Source organism: Odocoileus virginianus, chromosome 25 (assembly GCF_023699985.2).
Source record: "Odocoileus virginianus isolate 20LAN1187 ecotype Illinois chromosome 25, Ovbor_1.2, whole genome shotgun sequence".
Taxonomy (NCBI): Eukaryota; Metazoa; Chordata; class Mammalia; order Artiodactyla; family Cervidae; genus Odocoileus; species Odocoileus virginianus.
In genome coordinates, this window is record NC_069698.1 from 10,319,655 (window position 1) to 10,337,791 (window position 18,137).

At 39.0% G+C, this 18,137-nt stretch overlaps 1 protein-coding gene across 1 annotated transcript in view; it reads left to right on the top strand.

Annotated features, from left to right (window-relative positions):
• The window catches only part of IMPG2 (interphotoreceptor matrix proteoglycan 2), a 76,278-nt gene that overhangs the window by 31,589 nt on the left and 26,552 nt on the right, over positions 1-18,137 (top strand). The window contains exons 8-11 of the mRNA XM_070454960.1: positions 790-848; positions 2,931-2,951; positions 11,711-11,955; positions 13,828-13,913. Of these exons, the coding sequence (XP_070311061.1) occupies positions 790-848; positions 2,931-2,951; positions 11,711-11,955; positions 13,828-13,913 (411 nt within the window). The remainder of the gene's footprint in view (positions 1-789; positions 849-2,930; positions 2,952-11,710; positions 11,956-13,827; positions 13,914-18,137) is intronic.

The window sequence follows — 18,137 nt, forward strand, 5'->3', positions numbered from 1 at the left end:
TTAATCTGGTGAGACTCATCTTCTGAAGTGTTGTGGGTAAAATGTTCGATTTTGTTAAATGTGTGTTTGTACAAAACCTCATATTTTTTGGTGTTTAGTCCAATCTATCACTTCCCCCTGCTTTAGTCACTAAGCTCGTACTGGTTTATGTAGCCTGATTTTAGAAAGTTGGTGATATGACTGGTTTCTGCAGTTGTGCTGCTCGTAAATTGATCTTTCGACCAGTCACCCCTTATAATCTCCTCCGTGACCACCAGTCAGCAAAGCCTAAGCCCAGGTGTGCACATTTCTTTCTTATGTTGGCTGTGTTCACAGTCCTTTGTGTCATAGGAACAGGAAACAGATGCCCCCCAGACATTTTACACTTACAGGAAATGAACACTTGACTGTGTATCAGTGTGTGTGCTGCGGCCAGATTTCTAATCCATACAGTTACATTTTAAAATGTTGTTACGGTTTCTTTTGAAACTAGTCCTTTTTTTTCCACATTTTATCACATAAGGGAAAAAACCGTGTTTTGTCAATAAAAGTATGTTTTTTATAATTTGGAAAAAATTAATATTAAAGTAAATCAAAACCTTAAAAAACAAAAAAAATATGACAGGGTTGTGGTAAAACTATTTTCTAGCACTGTGACAATTAGAATTTTCTTAGCTTTCTAGTCCATGTATATCCATGTATGTGTATAAGTTTCTAATAAACAGTGCACTTTATATTCTACTCTTAAAAGCATTTTTGTGTGTGCTTTTTTACATTTCTACATAGTTACAAAGTTTTTATTTTTGACAGGTGGAAAATGCATTTACTGGGTTACCAGGCTACAAGGACATTCGTGTACTTGACTTTAGGTAAATGGACTTTAAAAATGCATAGGTTTTGTAGCAGTCTTTATTTCAAATGGATTATCCTTTTGTGTTTATTGTATGTACTCTTAACAACAGTGATTAGAAAGTGACGTGAATTCTGTAATTTGGTGTTCTTTTGTTAAATCCTTATTCCTAATGCTGGTTTTTCAGATGAGGAAACCGAGTTAAAAAAGGCAAAATAATACATTCAAGGAGATGTACTAGATCTGAGTTGGGCCAGGGTAAGAACTTAGGAATTCATGTCTCCAGCTTGCTGCTGAGAAGTTTATGTTTTTATTTGCCACTGAGGGGAGCCTGGAGTAAGGTTAGATGTGACCTACTGTGCTCCTAAAGGCTCACCAGTGCTCCAGTGAGGTCCCTGTGATGTCTTGATGTATAGTCATTCTGGAGGGGATGAGTTTATCAGCATAGCAATTCAGGGTAAATCGGACACCTCTTTTTAGGATTTTGCTTCCTTGCCTAAAACCTGCAGCATCATACTTGTGCACATTTTATTCAGTGAATACTTTGTATTGGCCACTTTACATTCCTGGGTTCACATAATCTTCAACCCTTTTAGGAAAACTATTGCTATTAATACTTATTTTGCAGGAAAAACAAATAGGTTTAGAAGGGTGCAGTATTAGCCCAAGGTCAGAGAGCAGAAGAGAGATTTTGAAACAAAGTGGCTATCTTTATATCTCTGACTCTTAACCTCCAGTGCTAGACTGAGTTCTCTGAAACTTTGGAGCATGTGGATGGTGACTGTGGCCCAGCTATTAGATGCAGGGGAGCATGGGCTTAATTGACAGTGTCCGCATCTTAACTTTGGCATAACCTTGTCGCAACTTCTCAGTTTTCCAGAAATAACAGCAAGCACTTACATAACATTTATAGTGTGCCAGGCCTTCTCTCCATATTAACTCATTTCATCCCAACAGCCATACTGTGAGATAGTTACTATTATCCTCGTTGTTTTTCCTGGTAAGGAAATCAGAGCACAGGAAATGCATGTACTTTTTCTAAGGAACTCAGCTGGTTATTGGTGCAGGGGCAAAGGCAAGCATGATACACGGACCCTCCACCCCCTCTCATAGCGCCACCTGTCTCCCCAGTTCAGCCACGGCCCTTGGCAGGAATACTGTCTCCAGTTGTCACTAAAGCTCCCGTGAGAAACTGAGGCTTTTGAAGTCCTTTCTCATTTGACAGCATATGAAAGACAACATGACCTTTGGGATCAACTTGCCTCGGTTTAAATCCTGCCTTTGGCACTTCTGCCAAGGCAGGATGGTTTTGGGTAAATTAACAAGCTTTAACTTCTCATTTATATAAGAAAAGGTAATATATACAATATTGTATGAATCATGCTTTATTTAAAAATACTTTTGAAATACTTTGGGTAAATTATTTAGTGATTTTGTTCCTCAGTTTCTTTACCTGTAAATGGGGTTATTCATGGTCCTTAATGAATTTCCATGAAGGTTAAAATAAGTAATTTTTGTAAAATGCATAGTGTAGTTCTTGACATTTGGAAAGTCCATTTAAGTATCTGATACAGAAAATCAATAAATAAATATCAAAGACTATGCAATATCCTATAGGTTAAGTCAATTTGGACCTTTCCCACCTCCTTGGACTCTTAATATATGTTATCTGATTTTCTTTTCATTAATTTTAATGCCACTTAACATTGGTGTTGTAACATTGTATATATAACACATAACATTTAACATTGTATCCCCTCAAAAATGTTACCAATTTTGTTAATGCCAACAGCTGGAGTTCTCTGCTCATCTACTGAAAAAAAGTTTATTTACAAAGTGATAACCACGTATTAATTGTTTAAAAGTATTTTTAGGAAGTTTAAAGACAGTAAAGATTATAGATTTTAAAATAGAATACTTTCTTCACCTTTGCTTTCTTCCTTCATTGTACAGGTATTTGTCATTATCTAGTAGTATACGGGCATTTTCATTTGAAGAAACATTTCAGAGGAAATACATTAAGAGCTTGTACTTTGATTACTTATATGACAGTTATAACTTGCTTAAACTCTGCTTAACACTTTTTGATTTTTATTTTCAGGTCCCCTAAGGAAAACGGCAGGTAGAGTACCTTTTGACACTTTCTGTACTGTTGACCTAATTAGGAAGTAGTTTAGAAAATATGGTAGCCCTAGGTCCAAGCGGGCATGGCTCAGTCCTTTTATTACTTCCAGTATCACTGTCCAATTTCTTATAGATCATTTGGCAAACATCATTTGTTTAGAGTCATATATTAAATATTTTATACTTTTTCACACTACATAAGCTCTGTCATATCTATTCACTTGGAAGTAGTGTAAGCAGTACATTGAAAACGAATGAGTGTGGCTGTGTTCCAATAAAATTTTTTTTTTATTTTTATTTTTTTTTTCATTTATTTATATTAGTTGGAGGCTAATTACTTTACAATATTGTAGTGGTTTTTGCCATACATTGATATGAATCAGCCATGGATGTGTTCCAATAAAACTTATTTATAGATCCCGATATGTCATTTTCATATGGTGTTCACATGTCACAAAATACTGTTATTTTGAGGTTTTCCAAGCATTTAAAAATATAAGACCCATTAACTCATGGACAGTGGACTGGAGTTAGCTCATAAGCTGTAGTTTACGGACTTCTATCATAGACTGTTGACTGACAAGTACTTGTATTTTTTAATCTCTTAATTTTTATTTTAAAACTTTTATTTTTTTGAGGTATAGTTGATTTATAATACTATGTATGTTTCAGGTGTACTACATAGTGATTCATAATTTTTAAAGGTTACATTTACACTGCATTTTTAGTTATTATAAAATATTGCCTCTATTCCCTGTGCTGTATAATTAGCCCTTGTCAAATACTTTAAAATACTAAGTTATGCTTAATTTAAAATTAGTATAAAAAATAAAATAAAAATAAATAAATAAAATTAGTATAAAAATTGGCATTCATAAAGCACTTTCTAGTATACTGTTGTCATTGAGTAATCAAGTGTCATTTTTAAGTGGTAAATGAAAAGAAGAAAGCTGATTTCTGTCACAGTTCATTTGTGAAAACAGCTGCTCTCTGGAGTTTCTTAAAAGCATAGTCAGTCCCCTTTGTGAAAGTTGCTTGTCTTTTTGTCTTTGAATTCAAGTTTGTTTAAAATTTACTTTCTCTTGAAAGATAAATAATCATAATATAGAATATATGAAGCAAATTCATAGGCTAAGCACAGGGATGTTTAGAGATAAAACATTTCTTCATTTAATTTTTTTTAAAAAATGTAATCTTTATATTGAAGTAGAATTAATTTACAGTATTAGCTTCAGATGTGGAACATAGTGATTCAGTGTTTTATAAATTTTATTCCATTTGAACTTATTATGAAATATTAGCTGTATTCTCTGTGCTATACAGTAGTTTGTATCCCTTAATCCTCTACTTCTGTCTTGCCCCTCCCCCCTTTCCTCTTCCCACCAGTGTCCACTAGTTTGTTCTATATATCTGTGAGTCTGTTTCCGTTTTGTTCATTCGTTTATTTAATTTTTGCCCCTCCCCCCTTTCCTCTTCCCACCAGTGTCCACTAGTTTGTTCTATATATCTGTGAGTCTGTTTCCGTTTTGTTCATTCATTTATTTAATTTTTTAGATTCCACATATAAGTGATAACAGAGTATTTATCTTTCTCTGTCTCACTTATTTAACTCAGTGTAATACCTCCAGGTCAATCCATGTCATTTTGCCTTCATTTATATAAGATCAGGGGCTTCCCTGGTATCTCAGTCGGTAAAGAATCTGCCTGCAATGCAGGAGACAGATTCAATCCCTGGGTCAAGAAGATTCCTTGGAGAAGGAAATGGCAATCCACTCCAGTGTTCCTGACTGGGAAATCCCATGGACAGAGGAGCCTGGTGGGCTACAGTCCATGTGGTTGCAAAGAGTTGGACACAATTTAGTGACTAAACCACCACCACATATTAGATACAAATATAATATCTTACATTTGCAAAGGGCTTTCTGACTTCCTCATTTTTGTTTATATTATTTTAGCAAGTATTTCCTAAGTATCCTAAAAGATGATACTGTGAAAGTGCTGCACTCAATATGCCAGCAAATTTGGGAAACTCAGCGGTGGCCATAGGACTGAAAAAGGTCAGTTTTCACTCCAATCCCAAAGAAAGACAATGCCAAAGAATGCTCAAACCACCGCACAATTGCACTCATCTCACTTGCTAGCAAAGTGATGCTCAAAATTCTTCAAGCCAGGCTTCAACAGTACGTGAACTGTAAACTTCCAGATGCTCAAGCTGGATTTAGAAAAGGCAGATGAACCAGAGATCAAATTGCCAACATCCTCTGGATCATCAAAAAGAGCAAGAGTTCCAGAAAAACATGTGATTTGTTGACTTTGCCAAAGCCTTTGACAGTGTGGATCACAACAAACTGGAAAATTCTTAAACAGTTTGGAATACCAGACCACCTGACCTGCCTCCTGAGAAATCTGTACTCAGGTCAGGAAGCAACAGTTAGAACTGTAATGGAACAACAGGCTGGTTCCAAATTGGGAAAGGAGTACGTCAAGGCTGTATATTGTCACCCTGCTATTTAACTTATATGCAGAGTACATCATGAGAAATGCTGGGCCGGATGAAGCACAAGCTGGAATCAAGATTGCTGGGAGAAATGTCAATAACCTCAGATACGCAGATGATACCACCCTTATGGCAGAATGTGAAGAAGAACTAAAGAGCCTCTTGATGAAAGTAAAAGAGGAGAGGGAAGAAGTTGGCTTAAAATTCAACATTCAGAAAATGAAGATCATGCATCTGGTCCCATCACTTCGTGGCAAATAGATGGGGAAACAGTGACAGTCTTTATTTTGGGGGGCTCCAAAATCACTGCAGATGGTGACTGCAGCCATGAAATTCAGAGGCTTGCTTCTTGGAAGAAAATTTATGACCAACCTAGACAGCATATTAAAAAGCAGAGACATTACTTTGCCAACAAAGGTCTAGTCAAAGCTGTGGTTTTTCCAGTAGTCATGTATGGAATGTGAGAGTTGGACTATAAAGAAAGTTGAGCACCGAAGAATTGATGCTTTTGAACTGTGATGTTGGAGAAGACTCTTAAGAGTCTCTTGGACTGCAAGGAGATTCAACCAGTCCATACTAAAGGAAATCAGTCCTGAATATTCATTGGAAGGATTGATGCTGAAGCTGAAACTCCAATACTTTGGCCACCTGATGTGAAGAGCTGACTCTTTGGAAAAGACCCTGATGCTGGGAAAGATTGAAGGTGGGAGGAGAAGAGGATGACAGAGGATGAGATGGTTGGATGGCATCACCAACTCAGTGGACATGAGTTTGGGTAAACTCCAGGAGTTGGTGATGGACAGAGAGGCCTGGAGTGCTGCATGCAGTCCATGGGGTCGCAAAGAGTCGGACATGACTGAATGACTGTACTGAAATGAACTGGGAAGACTAGACTGTTAAAACATAACTGAATTCTGGTGTGAACCCCCTGGTCAAAGAATGGTGTTCAGTTGCTGAGTGCTGAGTTTCCTATGGGGACACAGACAACAATTCAATATGAAGCCATTAGATTTTATGATAGAATTGTTAACCTAAGTACCGTTTCCAAAACTGTTCAGTATTGTTGGATATTAACCAGTTGGTGGAGTTTATTCATAACTTTTTGGTATACTTTTATTTTGAGCTGTGTATAAGTGAATGTGTAGCCCAGAAATAGTGTATGTATTATATATATAACCTCTCTCTCTACATAAGTATTTCTATACACATGAAGTTTTCTGTTTGCTTTGCACCTCTTTCAAGTTGCACACATTATTTTAAGTTAGTAGGACCCATTTGAAGTGAGTCAACAAAATATCTGCCTGGTGTCACACTTCAAAAATTCAACTCCAGGCCTTGTTAGTATGCACTTTCTTCCTAATAGAAGTGTGAGAGAAGAAGAGATATCTGAGTTTCTTGAAATAACCTCTAGTTTGATTGATCGTCATGAGATACAGTATCATTATTTTTTCTATTTAAAACTTGCAGATGTCAGACAGCCAATGAGGGCATTTGAAGTGAGGAATAAATTTCCCCTCCACATGATTGATGTCTTTGGAAATAGCAGTCAGAGATACTCTCCTCTATATAGCAGTTGTTTCAGTGTAGTTTAGAATGTCGGAGAAGGCAATGGCAACGCACTCCGGTACTCTTGCCTGGAAAATCCCGTGGATGGAGGAGCCTGGTAGGCTACAGTCCATGGGGTCTCTGGACATGACTGAGCGGCTTCACTTTCACTTTTCACTTTCAAGCATTGGAGAAGGAAATGGCAACCCACTCCAGTGTTCTTGCCTGGAGAGTCCCAGGGACGGGGGAGCCTGGTGGGCTGCCGTCTATGGGGTCACGCAGAGTCGGACACAACTGAAGCGACTTAGCAGCAGCAGCAGTTTAGAAGGTGAGAGATGATGCTGTAGTGATGCTTGGTTAATTTGGCGTTGTTGAGTGCAGAAAGGCAGCACAGCTTTCTTCAATCAAATAATGCTGTGTCCTCAGCGTGCATCCTGCATCTTACGTACTTCCTTGTTCTCTTGCCTTGTTTTTATTCTGCTCTTCATCCTGAGGTGTCTCTGTGTTGCATTTACCATGCCAGAACTAAGTCTCTTCTGGGTCACGCTGACATTCTCGAATCTGAGAATAGATGACTTTCTGATTCCTCAAGCATTTCTTTGAGTTCTCTTTCTAGGACAGAAACTTGGTAATGAATTGAAGTATCTCTGTGAGGCATTTTATCTTCTTTAATGAATATATCTTTACCAGACAAGGTAGATGATATTAGAAGTGTTATTTTTAGACGTCCAAGGAAAACATTGGGAGAAAAATTATATTTTGCCAGTAAAGAGTAAGGCCACTAATCTAACCCAGACTGCCTGTTCGCACAGATTTCTTGATCCAGAAACATTTCTTTTAATCTTCTCCCTATGATGTTGAAAGGCATGCAACGCACATGAGAGACTCTCAGTAAAAGCTTGACTCTCCTTGTCTGATTTTCTGTCGAGTCCAGGAAGCAACTGGAGTGCTAGCTGGCACAGCCATCTCCTCTCCTCCAGTTTTCCCCTTATTCCTGGTTCCTGTCTTAAGTGAAGCGAAGTCGCTCAGTCATGTCCGAATCTTTGCGACCCCGTGGACCGTAGCCCCAGGCTCCTTGGTCCATGGGATTTTCCAGGCATGGATACTGGAGTGGGCTGCTATTTCCTTCTCCAGGGGAATCTTCCTGACCCAGGGATCGAACCCAGGTCTCCCGCATTGTAGGCAGACACTTTACCGTCTGAGCTACCAGGGAAGCCCCATGTTAACATGTTACTAGGTTGGACATAGATCCCAGGGAGAAGCTCCCCTTTCTGGAGATGCAGGCATGTGCCATCCCGCAGAGCTTGTAAAGAGCATGCAGTCCTCACAGAGTTACGTTCTGCCTGTGAAGCAGTGTCCGTACAATGATTCCTCAGAAGACAGAAATGTATGAGGTTCATATGCATGCTCTTTAGGGTGAAGATGTGTGTACGCCGTTTCATCTGACTCTCTGCAACCCCATGGACGGTAGCCGGCCAGGCTCCTCTGTCCATGAAAGTTTCCAGGCAAGAATACTGAAGTGGGTTGCCATTTCCTACTCCAGTGGCTTTTCCTGACCCTGGGATCAAACTCAATCTCCTGCATCGGCAGGCAGCTTCTTTGCCACTGCTCCACCTGCGTATATCGAGACTGAACACCCTTCTGATTAAGTCGGGAATATCACATACTGTCATCCAAGTGTCACAGAGTCAATGGTTGTATCTGCCTGCATTAGTGAATAAAACTAACCATTTGTTTTTTCATTATTTTCAAAAATATTTATTGAACTACTAGGAGCGAGGCATTGTGAGGGATGTTTGGGATGTACGTGGTGTGGTGAGTTCTGACCAGTAGGTGTCCCTCTTACTGTTCAATTTCACATTGGGGCCATCTTTTTTTTTTTTTCTCACCATATTTTACTGAATTTATTTCTTTACAAAAGGAGATCAGCAGTTACTCATGAATCAACATGTTCTGACAGGAAAAGTTAAGGGATTGAGGGAATTTACAGACGGCAAGCAGATGTCTCATCTCTCAGCAAGGCATCCAGGTGTTGAGATGCTCGGTTACCAGTGTAAGGTTCCCTAAGCCACACCATCAGAAGTGACAGCTTATCAGATTGGGGAGGAAAACCTTATTGATGACACTCAGAGTGGATTAGGAACATTGTGCCTCACCGCTTCTGTGGCAGGCGAGGGGTAACACCTTCATGACATCCCCTTAGACCCAGGGCATGTCCAGAACTGCCAGCGTTCCCAGGAAGAAGAGGTCTCTTAAGACCAATTTATGCTTACCAAACTACAAAATATAGTGCATTCTCTAGGATGCTGAGCGATCTATTTAAATCAAGAAATGTATCTGCCAGCTGACAAATTATTGCATTGGCTTAGCTCAGGCTTTCTTTCCCCGTAGGACAATCTGTAGGGAATTATAATTGAAAGTTCCTTTTGCCAGCTTGAGATCAGAGAAGGGAAGTTGGGTGATCCTAATGGCCAGTATCAAAATCATGCTAGCCTATTGTAGCTATCTCCAGTCTACGGTTCTGTGTTACAAGGAAGCCACAGTGCACTGTCACAGGCTTTTCACTCATAGTAGGATAAATTAGTTAAGTAGCCCTTTTTCTAGACTCTATGAAACCTCTCTTGTTATCCTGACAGTTTTTTATTCTAAAGATATGTGAATACCTTAATTAAGGCTGGAGTTTTCTCTCTATATTCAGGCAAGTATAGATTTCTGTTAATCTACTAGGCATTGAATGCCAGGTACCAAGTCAGACATTGGAGACAGAAACTCAAGGACGGACTGCAAGGCATTCAGTATAAACAAAATCTTTCTACGAAACAGCACAGTCTATCATCAAGGAATATATAAGTGAGCTCAGAAGAGGAAATGCTTCATTCATTTGAGTGCTTTGGTTTGGGCATCATTTTGCTCCAACAGAATGTCTGAAGATGGCAGGTCGTTTCCATGCACGTCTGCCTTCAGAGGTTCAGCTTTGAGAGGGTGGTGCTCTCCTTTCCTCTGGAGGAGTACGGTTTTCTTGTTGGGTATTGTTTTGATGGCTGTGTCTCACAGACCGGCTGGAAGCGAGGGTGATGAGTAGAGCAAAGCTGTTCTCCTGATGACTTTTTTTCTGTTAATAGTTTAAAGTTCCTGAGCATCATGTACTCATTCAGAATGCTGGTGCCAGAGTCAGGCACATCTGTGTTTGAATTTTGACTTCTACCCCTTTACATATTGTGAAATTTTAGGCAAGCCTTTTAACTTCTTTAAAGCGTAGTTTCTTAACAATAATCTGAAGGTAATAAAACCTTCATGTTTGTTATGAGTATTAAATCAGACAAAGCCTGGGAAATAACCTGTCATTGTAAGCACTTACAAAAATGTTAGTTTTTAGCTGTTGGATAAGTCTGAGTTGGTCTAGAAGGTGTAGTTCTGTTGGTTTAAAAATCTTATATTCTGATGTTTCTTCAAAATGATCATTTAAGAAAATGTCAAATGCCATATCAGTTCCTACTTATTTGTTTTCACTTTATCCTTTATTCCAAGAAATCATCTCTTTGTTTGCCTGTGGAAAGATGGTGAAAAGGCCCCATTCCCAGACAAAGTTACTTATTAACACTTGTCAAAATTTTATTCAACTCATTAACGAGGGAGCCAGCAGAAAAATGAGAGCTAGTTTCTAGAGCATTTGGAAGAAATATATATAGTTAATTGGGAACGGATTGCTATTTAGAGGTTGCTATTTAGTCACCAAGTTGTATACAGCTGTTTTTGACCCCATGGACTGTAGCCTGCCAGGCTCCTCTATCCTTGTGTTTCTCAGGCAAGAATACTAGAGTGGGTAGCCATTTCCTTCTCCAGAGGATCTTCTCAACCCAGGGATCAAACCTGCGTCTCTTGGATTGGCAGGCAGATTCTTTACCACTGAGCCACCAGGGAAGCCCCGCCAAATTAGATACAAATAATTTGTTAGCTGAATTAACTAATTTGCTAAATGTCCTACAGGCAAGTAAAGTCATAAACTTTAGAGTTATCATTCCTACTAGGCCAAAAAACCATCATTTCTTAGTAAGTTTTTTACAGTTCACTATTAAACTTTATGGGACTGTAAATTGTCTGGGCTGTCAAACAAGAGACTTAGATAGCTGCCATATTAGAAGATATTCTAGCATGATATTTAAAAAAAAGACTCACAAGTCATCAGTTAGCTGTATTTCCAAATAGTTCATATTCTCCTTTCACAATAGATGACTGTTTCAGTTCATAGTCGTTAAGCTGCTTTTCTGTCTCGCTCCCCATTGTGGAGTGCATAAATCACCCAGCAACAGTAATGAGATATGAGAGGATTTCCCATTGTTGGATGGAGTTAGAAGGTTTGGTTTGGTTTCTTTAAATCAGGGAGGAGAAACCCTAATAGGGAAAGAAGGTAGCTGGCTGAGAGTGAAAAGGAACAGTTGATTTTGAAGGGGTGAGAACATGGGGGAAGAAGATGCTCAGGTATTATGCAGGCTGACGCTATGGCCTCCAAGTTCTTAGAACTATAACCTCTCTGTTTTCCGGAAGGAGAAGGGGAGTGGCTAAATGTTGCCATCCAGAGTCTACAGAGAAAGCTGAGGGGATCCTTGCCTTTTGAGACTCTCCCTCTAGGTCTAACGTTTGCTCTCTGAGGCTCCAGAGTTCCTTTCTTTGTGTTTCCTTGGCAGGCCCTAATCTGTTTCTCTTGTCATCCACAGTGGCATAGATGTTCACTATGCGGTTACCTTCAATGGGGAGGCTATCAGCAATACCACCTGGGACCTAATTAGCCTACATTCCAACAAGGTGGAAAACCATGGTCTTGTAGAATTGGATGATAAGCCCACCGCTGTTTATACAATTAGTAACTTCAGAGATTATATTGCTGAGACACTGCACCAGAATTTTTTGCTGGGGAGCTCTTCTTTGAATCCAGATCCTGACTCCCTTCAGCTTATCAAAGGTAAGTTGTATAACCATTAAGTCTTTGTATAGTTTTAGTTTCTTTTCCAGTATATTCTCATAAAACGAAATTCCCCATATATATATATTGTTCTTAGCACTCTCTAGGCTGCATTAGGCAGAAACCATCCTGATATTAATGGTGCTTTAGGTTTATTTCCATAGTTCATATTTTTCTTTCCCTGTTTTAGTTCATAGTCACTAAACTAATCACTATTAGCCATGCACCTAATTCGGGTAGGTTAATCAGGGGTTTCTGGTGAATGAATGGCATGAGGATTAAGATATGCAATAGGCAAAATGAGGCTGTTTAGGAAACTAAATCCATAAACAGCATGCTGCTGCTGCTGCTAAGTCGCTTCAGTTGTATCCGACTCTGTGCGACCCCATAGACAGCAGCCCACCAGGCTCCCCCGTCCCTGGGATTCTCCAGGCAAGAACACTGGAGTGGGTTGCCATTCCCTTCAATGCATGAAAGTGAAAAGTGAAAGTGAAGTCGCTCAGTCGTGTCCAACTCTTAGCGACCCCATGGACAGCAGCCTACAAACAGCATAGTGAGGTCTTATTTTTATGTGGAGCCTTGTGTGGAGCTACCTTCTAGAAGGTGTCCTAGAAAGAGGTCAGTAACTCTCAGCAAGTTTAACAAAAGCTTTAGGATTTCCAGCACAAACTAGTTCAGGTGCTTTGCCTTTCAGTAGGTGTACATTTCCGTTGCTCAGAATTTTGTTCCTAAAATCCATTTCTGTTGTCACGCAGCTTCAGAGTTCTGAATGGCTGCAGCTTCCTAGGTAACTTGACCATCATGAAAAGATATATTCATCTTTGATTTCCTGCTGCTGGTTTTCCGCAGAAGACAAGTTAACTGAACACACAGTCGAGAAAAAGTTTCGGAAAGTACTTATTTTCCAAAAATAAAGTTTGGTTTTTGATTGATCCCTTTATGTCAGTGCAGTGAAAAGTGAAAGTGAAGTCGCTCAGTCATGTCTGACTCTTTGCGACCCCATGGACTATAGCCTACCAGGCTCCTTGGTCCATGGGATTTTCCAGGCAAAAGGTCCTGGAGTGGGGTGCCATTTCCTTCTCCACGGGATCTTCCCGACCCAGGTGTCAGTGCAGTAGGTAAATACAGAGAGATTTTGCTTCTCTTTTTGGTGTATACACCAGATCACCTTTCTCACAACCCCTTCTTTTTAATTTTTATTGATTCCCTCTCTCCTCCAGGAAAAATCATTCTATTTTTTGTCTGTGTTCACATACATTATATAAATGCCTCTCATATTGTTTTATTTATCTCTCTGACATAGGGAACACTTCGACAAAAGAAACTTGGCTTTATTAATATTTATAGCCTCAATATCATCGAAGTCTATAGTAACTAGTGAGGATACAGTAAATCTTACTGAGTTGAATTTTATAATCTACTCTCTTAACTTTGTGACTCTTTAGTATTGGTATTGGTATAGTGATAAACTCTCCGGTGTCTTACCCTGTTTTTCAAAGGTAGTTTCTGCCAAAAAGGAAATAGTTTTGCTGCCAAAAAGGAAATAGTTTTGCATAATTTTCTCCATTTTTGGCATCACCCAAATGAATTGGAATTTCGATTCAACTTTCTTATTAAAATTAGAAAATAAGGGTGTTCAAAATGTAACAATGGGAAGAATATTTATGTTGGAGTCTTATAATTTAGATAGATGGTGCTAATATAAGTAAAACATTTGAATAAAGTATCAAGCGTTTTCTAGGCAAGATCTTTCCATTTGTTCTACCCAAATCTAAGCTTATAAAAAGGAAGAACTTGGTTTTTAATTGTCTCTGAACCTTAAACATAGTAGTATCTTAACTAAAAATTTCTTTAATGTTATTCTTTCTTTAGTGAGAGGGGTTTTACTTCCCCAAAGTGAAGACCGAGTTTGGAACACTCAAAGTTCAAGTCTTCAGCAAGCCCTGCCGTCTATTCTGGTAAGCCTGTTTCTGTGTTTTATGCCTAGAACCAGGCTCTAAAACTTCTCTTCTTTATACACCTACCTGCTTACTTTGGCATCATGGATTTCCCAAGCTGTTCCTGTTTCAAATATTTTCTTACATCATCCTTGGAACATTATTCATAGTTGTCATCTCATGGACCCAACCGCAGATAATTTAAGACTTCTGCAGTGATTAAACGAAGTCCATACACTTGGCATTGCCAAAGTCCGCAAATGGTAGAAAGCCTATTTGTGGTTCATACTTGTTTGGTGATAATTAAACTGTAAGTGTCCACTGAGTTGTTCTCTAAAAGTTACCCAGAAATATAAATTCGATGTACATAGGTACAGAGTATAGGTTTTTGTTACAGGGACTGTATTGAAGGAAACGTTTATAGAATCCAAAGCCTACAGAACAGTGTGCCTAAGGAAAAGAGAGAAAGAAGAGTAAAAATAGTGCCTGGTTGACAAATGACAAATACTGCCTGGGACTCTAAATCAGCCTCCCTTTATCCTGGGCAGAAAACATTCCCATTTGCAGAGAAACAGCATGAAATAAACTTTTCTTTCTGTTCCTACCCGTCAACTCCCCTGGGCACACTTCTGTCCCTTCAAATCTCCACTTGCCATGACACCTGCCCAGAAGCAACCAGTCAAAAAGAAAGTAGCTTCCTGCAGTGTCAGTGGAAAAACAACCACAATACCACTAAAGACCAAACTGTCTACAACAATTCCAGGATCTTCTGTTATCACATAGTTGCATGGACATTCCCTTCTACATTCCCCACTCTTTCTACCCTCTTGAGACTTCTTTTCTGTCCCATATGGCAGAAAAGAAACTAATGTTAAATTGATTTCAAATATCTGTTTCTTGGCTTTCATCCAGCAGTGGAAATTTAGAAAGTCTGCCTCAAACTGGCTTAACCATCAATATGAGCAGCCATTGCTTCTGCTCAGTGTAGAGAAGCTCAGTTTTGAACTGTGGAGTCACTGGAAACACTCATTTCACCAAGTTCCATAACGGAGAAAAAAGGTTAGAGGGAGATTGACATCAGAGATTACATTCATTTGGTGTTTGTTTATTCATCCACTTACTCATTCAAGTATATTTATTTGGTCCTTTTCATGTGCCAAGTGCTGGGGAGACTCAGAGGAATAAGGTGTGGTCTTGCCTACAAGAGGTGGTTTCCAGTCTGGTGGTGTTAGACAGACTTGTACACAAATAAGGTGGCGCTGTCATCGGAGTTTATTCAGGGCGTGGTGGCGGGGAGTGGCGACCCCCTGCAAACGCATGCCTCCAGCCTCTGTTCCTTCGGGTCCCTCCTGGTCAGGGCTTCTGTCACCACAGGTCTGTGATGATAGCTTAGAATGATGTAAAGACACAAATTTTATATAAGCCAGGGTTTGCAACCTGGAGGTAAGCTGACTAGATCCAGCTATAGGCGTGTGCTTTGGGGCTATTTTTTTTTTTAAGCCAGTTTTTAAAAATTAGGAGATTTTTTTGCATAAAAATGCAGATTTTCAACAACTTTGAAAGCCAGAAAATCCGGTATCATTGTTTACATTTTCCATTGCAAGAAGTGGCTGGAGCTTGGTTGAAAGAGGCTGCCCGTTTTATGGCAAACACTGACTAACTGTACTCATTTGTTCATTTATGTTGCTTATTCTGTGGTTCTATGTGCATTTAGGCCAACTCCTTGGTTTTTCAGTTTGAGGAGACGTTGGAATGTTAATGGGTGATAATAAGACATGAAAGAAAAATATGATTAATTAGAAGTCTCCGGTTATTGCTTCTCCCCTTCCTCTCTGTCCTCTCTGATAGAAGTGAATTTTTTGTTTTTTTTTTAACCAGAATTTATTTTTAGAAATTATTTTAGAGGTAGTAATTTGGGGATATTGAATTTGACACCTTTTGGCCTTCTGATTTGGAAAATCACTTGTTGCACAGTATGCTTCCTATAGCACTTAGCAAGCTTTTCAGTCGGCATTAGCAGAACTGAACCTGGCCAGTATAATATTGAACTTGTTGATATACTACATTGAGCTAAAAGAAGAATTCAGGAGTTGAATTTGTTACTATGGGAACATCTATTCATATAAAAATAAATGAAGTGCTATTCCTGGCATGTATGTGTTTACCTTTCAAAATATATGAGCAAGCTTCATTGCCATGCCATTTTTTTTTTAGGGGGTACTTGTTTGGAATAGATAGTCTTCTTTCTTTATTTAAAAAATCAACTTGTTTTACTTCACATTTTATGTTGCTTACCTGTGGCTTAACTTTCATTACAGAATTGTTTAATTTTTATAAAATGAAAAGGAATTTAGTTTACAGGTGTATTAAAATCATGTATGTTTGCTTGAGGATTTCTTTTTCACTGAGGATTCAACTGCCTTTCCTAATGTGTGTCAGGTCATAGGCTCTGTCTGATAAAACTCAAATTCTTTTTTTTTTTCTTTTTTTTTTTTCCATTTATTTTTATTAGTTGGAGGCTAATTACTTTACATCATTGCAGTGGGTTTTGTCATACATTGACATGAATCAGCCATGGATTTACATGTATTCCCCATCCCGGTCCCCCTTCCCACCTCCCTCACCACCCGATCCCTCTGGGTCCTCCCAGTGCACCAGCCCCGAGCACTCGTCTCATGCATCCAACCTGGGCTGGTGATCTGTTTCACCGTAGATAATATAAATGTTTCGATGCTGTTCTCTCGAAACATCCCACCCTCGCCTTCTCACACAGAGTCCACAAGTCTGTTCTATACATCTGAGTCTCTTTTTCTGTTTTGCATATAGGGTTATCGTTACCATCTTTCTAAATTCCATATATATGCGTTAGTATACTGTAATGGTCTTTATCTTTCTGGCTTACTTCGCTCTGTATAATGGGCTCCAGTTTCATCCATCTCATTAGAACTGATTCAAATGAATTCTTTTTAATGGCTGAGTAATATTCCATGGTGTATATGTACCACAGCTTCCTCATCCATTCGTCTGCTGATGGGCATCTGGGTTGCTTCCATGTCCTGGCTATTATAAACAGTGCTGCGATGAACATTGGGGTGCACGTGTCTCTTTCAGATCTGGTTTCCTCGGTGTGTATGCCCAGAAGTGGGATTGCTGGGTCATATGGCAGTTCTATTTCCAGTTTTTTAAGAAATCTCCACATTGTTTTCCATAGCGGCTGTACTAGTTTGCATTCCCACCAACAGTGTAAGAGGGTTCCCTTTTCTCCACACCCTCTCCAGCATTTATTGCTTGTAGACTTTTGGATAGCAGCCATCCTGCCTGGCGTGTAATGGTACCTCATTGTGGTTTTGATTTGCATTTCTCTGATAATGAGTGATGTTGAGCATCTTTTCATGTGTTTGTTAGCCATCTATATATCTTCTTTGGAGAAATGTCTGTTTAGTTCTTTGGCCCATTTTTTGATTGGGTCATTTATTTTTCTGAAATTGAGCTGCAGGAGTTGCTTGTATATTTTTGAGATTAATCCTTTGTCTGTTGCTTCATTTGCTATTGTTTTCTCCCAATCTGAGGGCTGTCTTTTCACCTTGCTTATAGTTTCCTTTGTTGTGCAAAAGCTTTTAAGTTTCATTAGGTCCCATTTGTTTATTTTTGCTTTTATTTCCAATATTTTGGGAGGTGGGTCCTAGAGGATCCTGCTGTGATTCATGTCGGAGAGTGTTTTGCCTATGTTCTCCTCTAGGAGTTTTATAGTTTCTGTTCTTACATTTAGACCTTTAATCCATTTTGAAAACTCAAATTCTTAAGTATAAGTCGAGGAGCTTCATCATCTCTCCCAGAATTTTGAAAAAATGCACACCTAGAATTACAACAGTATAAATATACCTGACTCAACTGGAAGCACAGGTCGCTTTAACACATTTCTGGAAGTGGTTTTAGATAGCTAAGAGGAAAGCTAGTGAAGTCTCTGGTGTGGTATGATTCTCATGCTCATAACAACTTTTTTGAGGGACAGAACTTAGTATTGACTAAATGGCTTTCTTAAAATTGAATACATATATAATTTTAGGATAATAGAAAAAAATGAGAAAGGAAGAAACTTGCCCTTACATACAAATAGCTTCTATATTCACCATAGCAGACATTTAAATATTAGAAAATGGTCTTTCCTCCTTTCTCTGCTCTTTTTTCACCTGAGTCTTGGATCTGTGCACACATGCCAGCCTGGATGAGAACTGACTGCCAAGT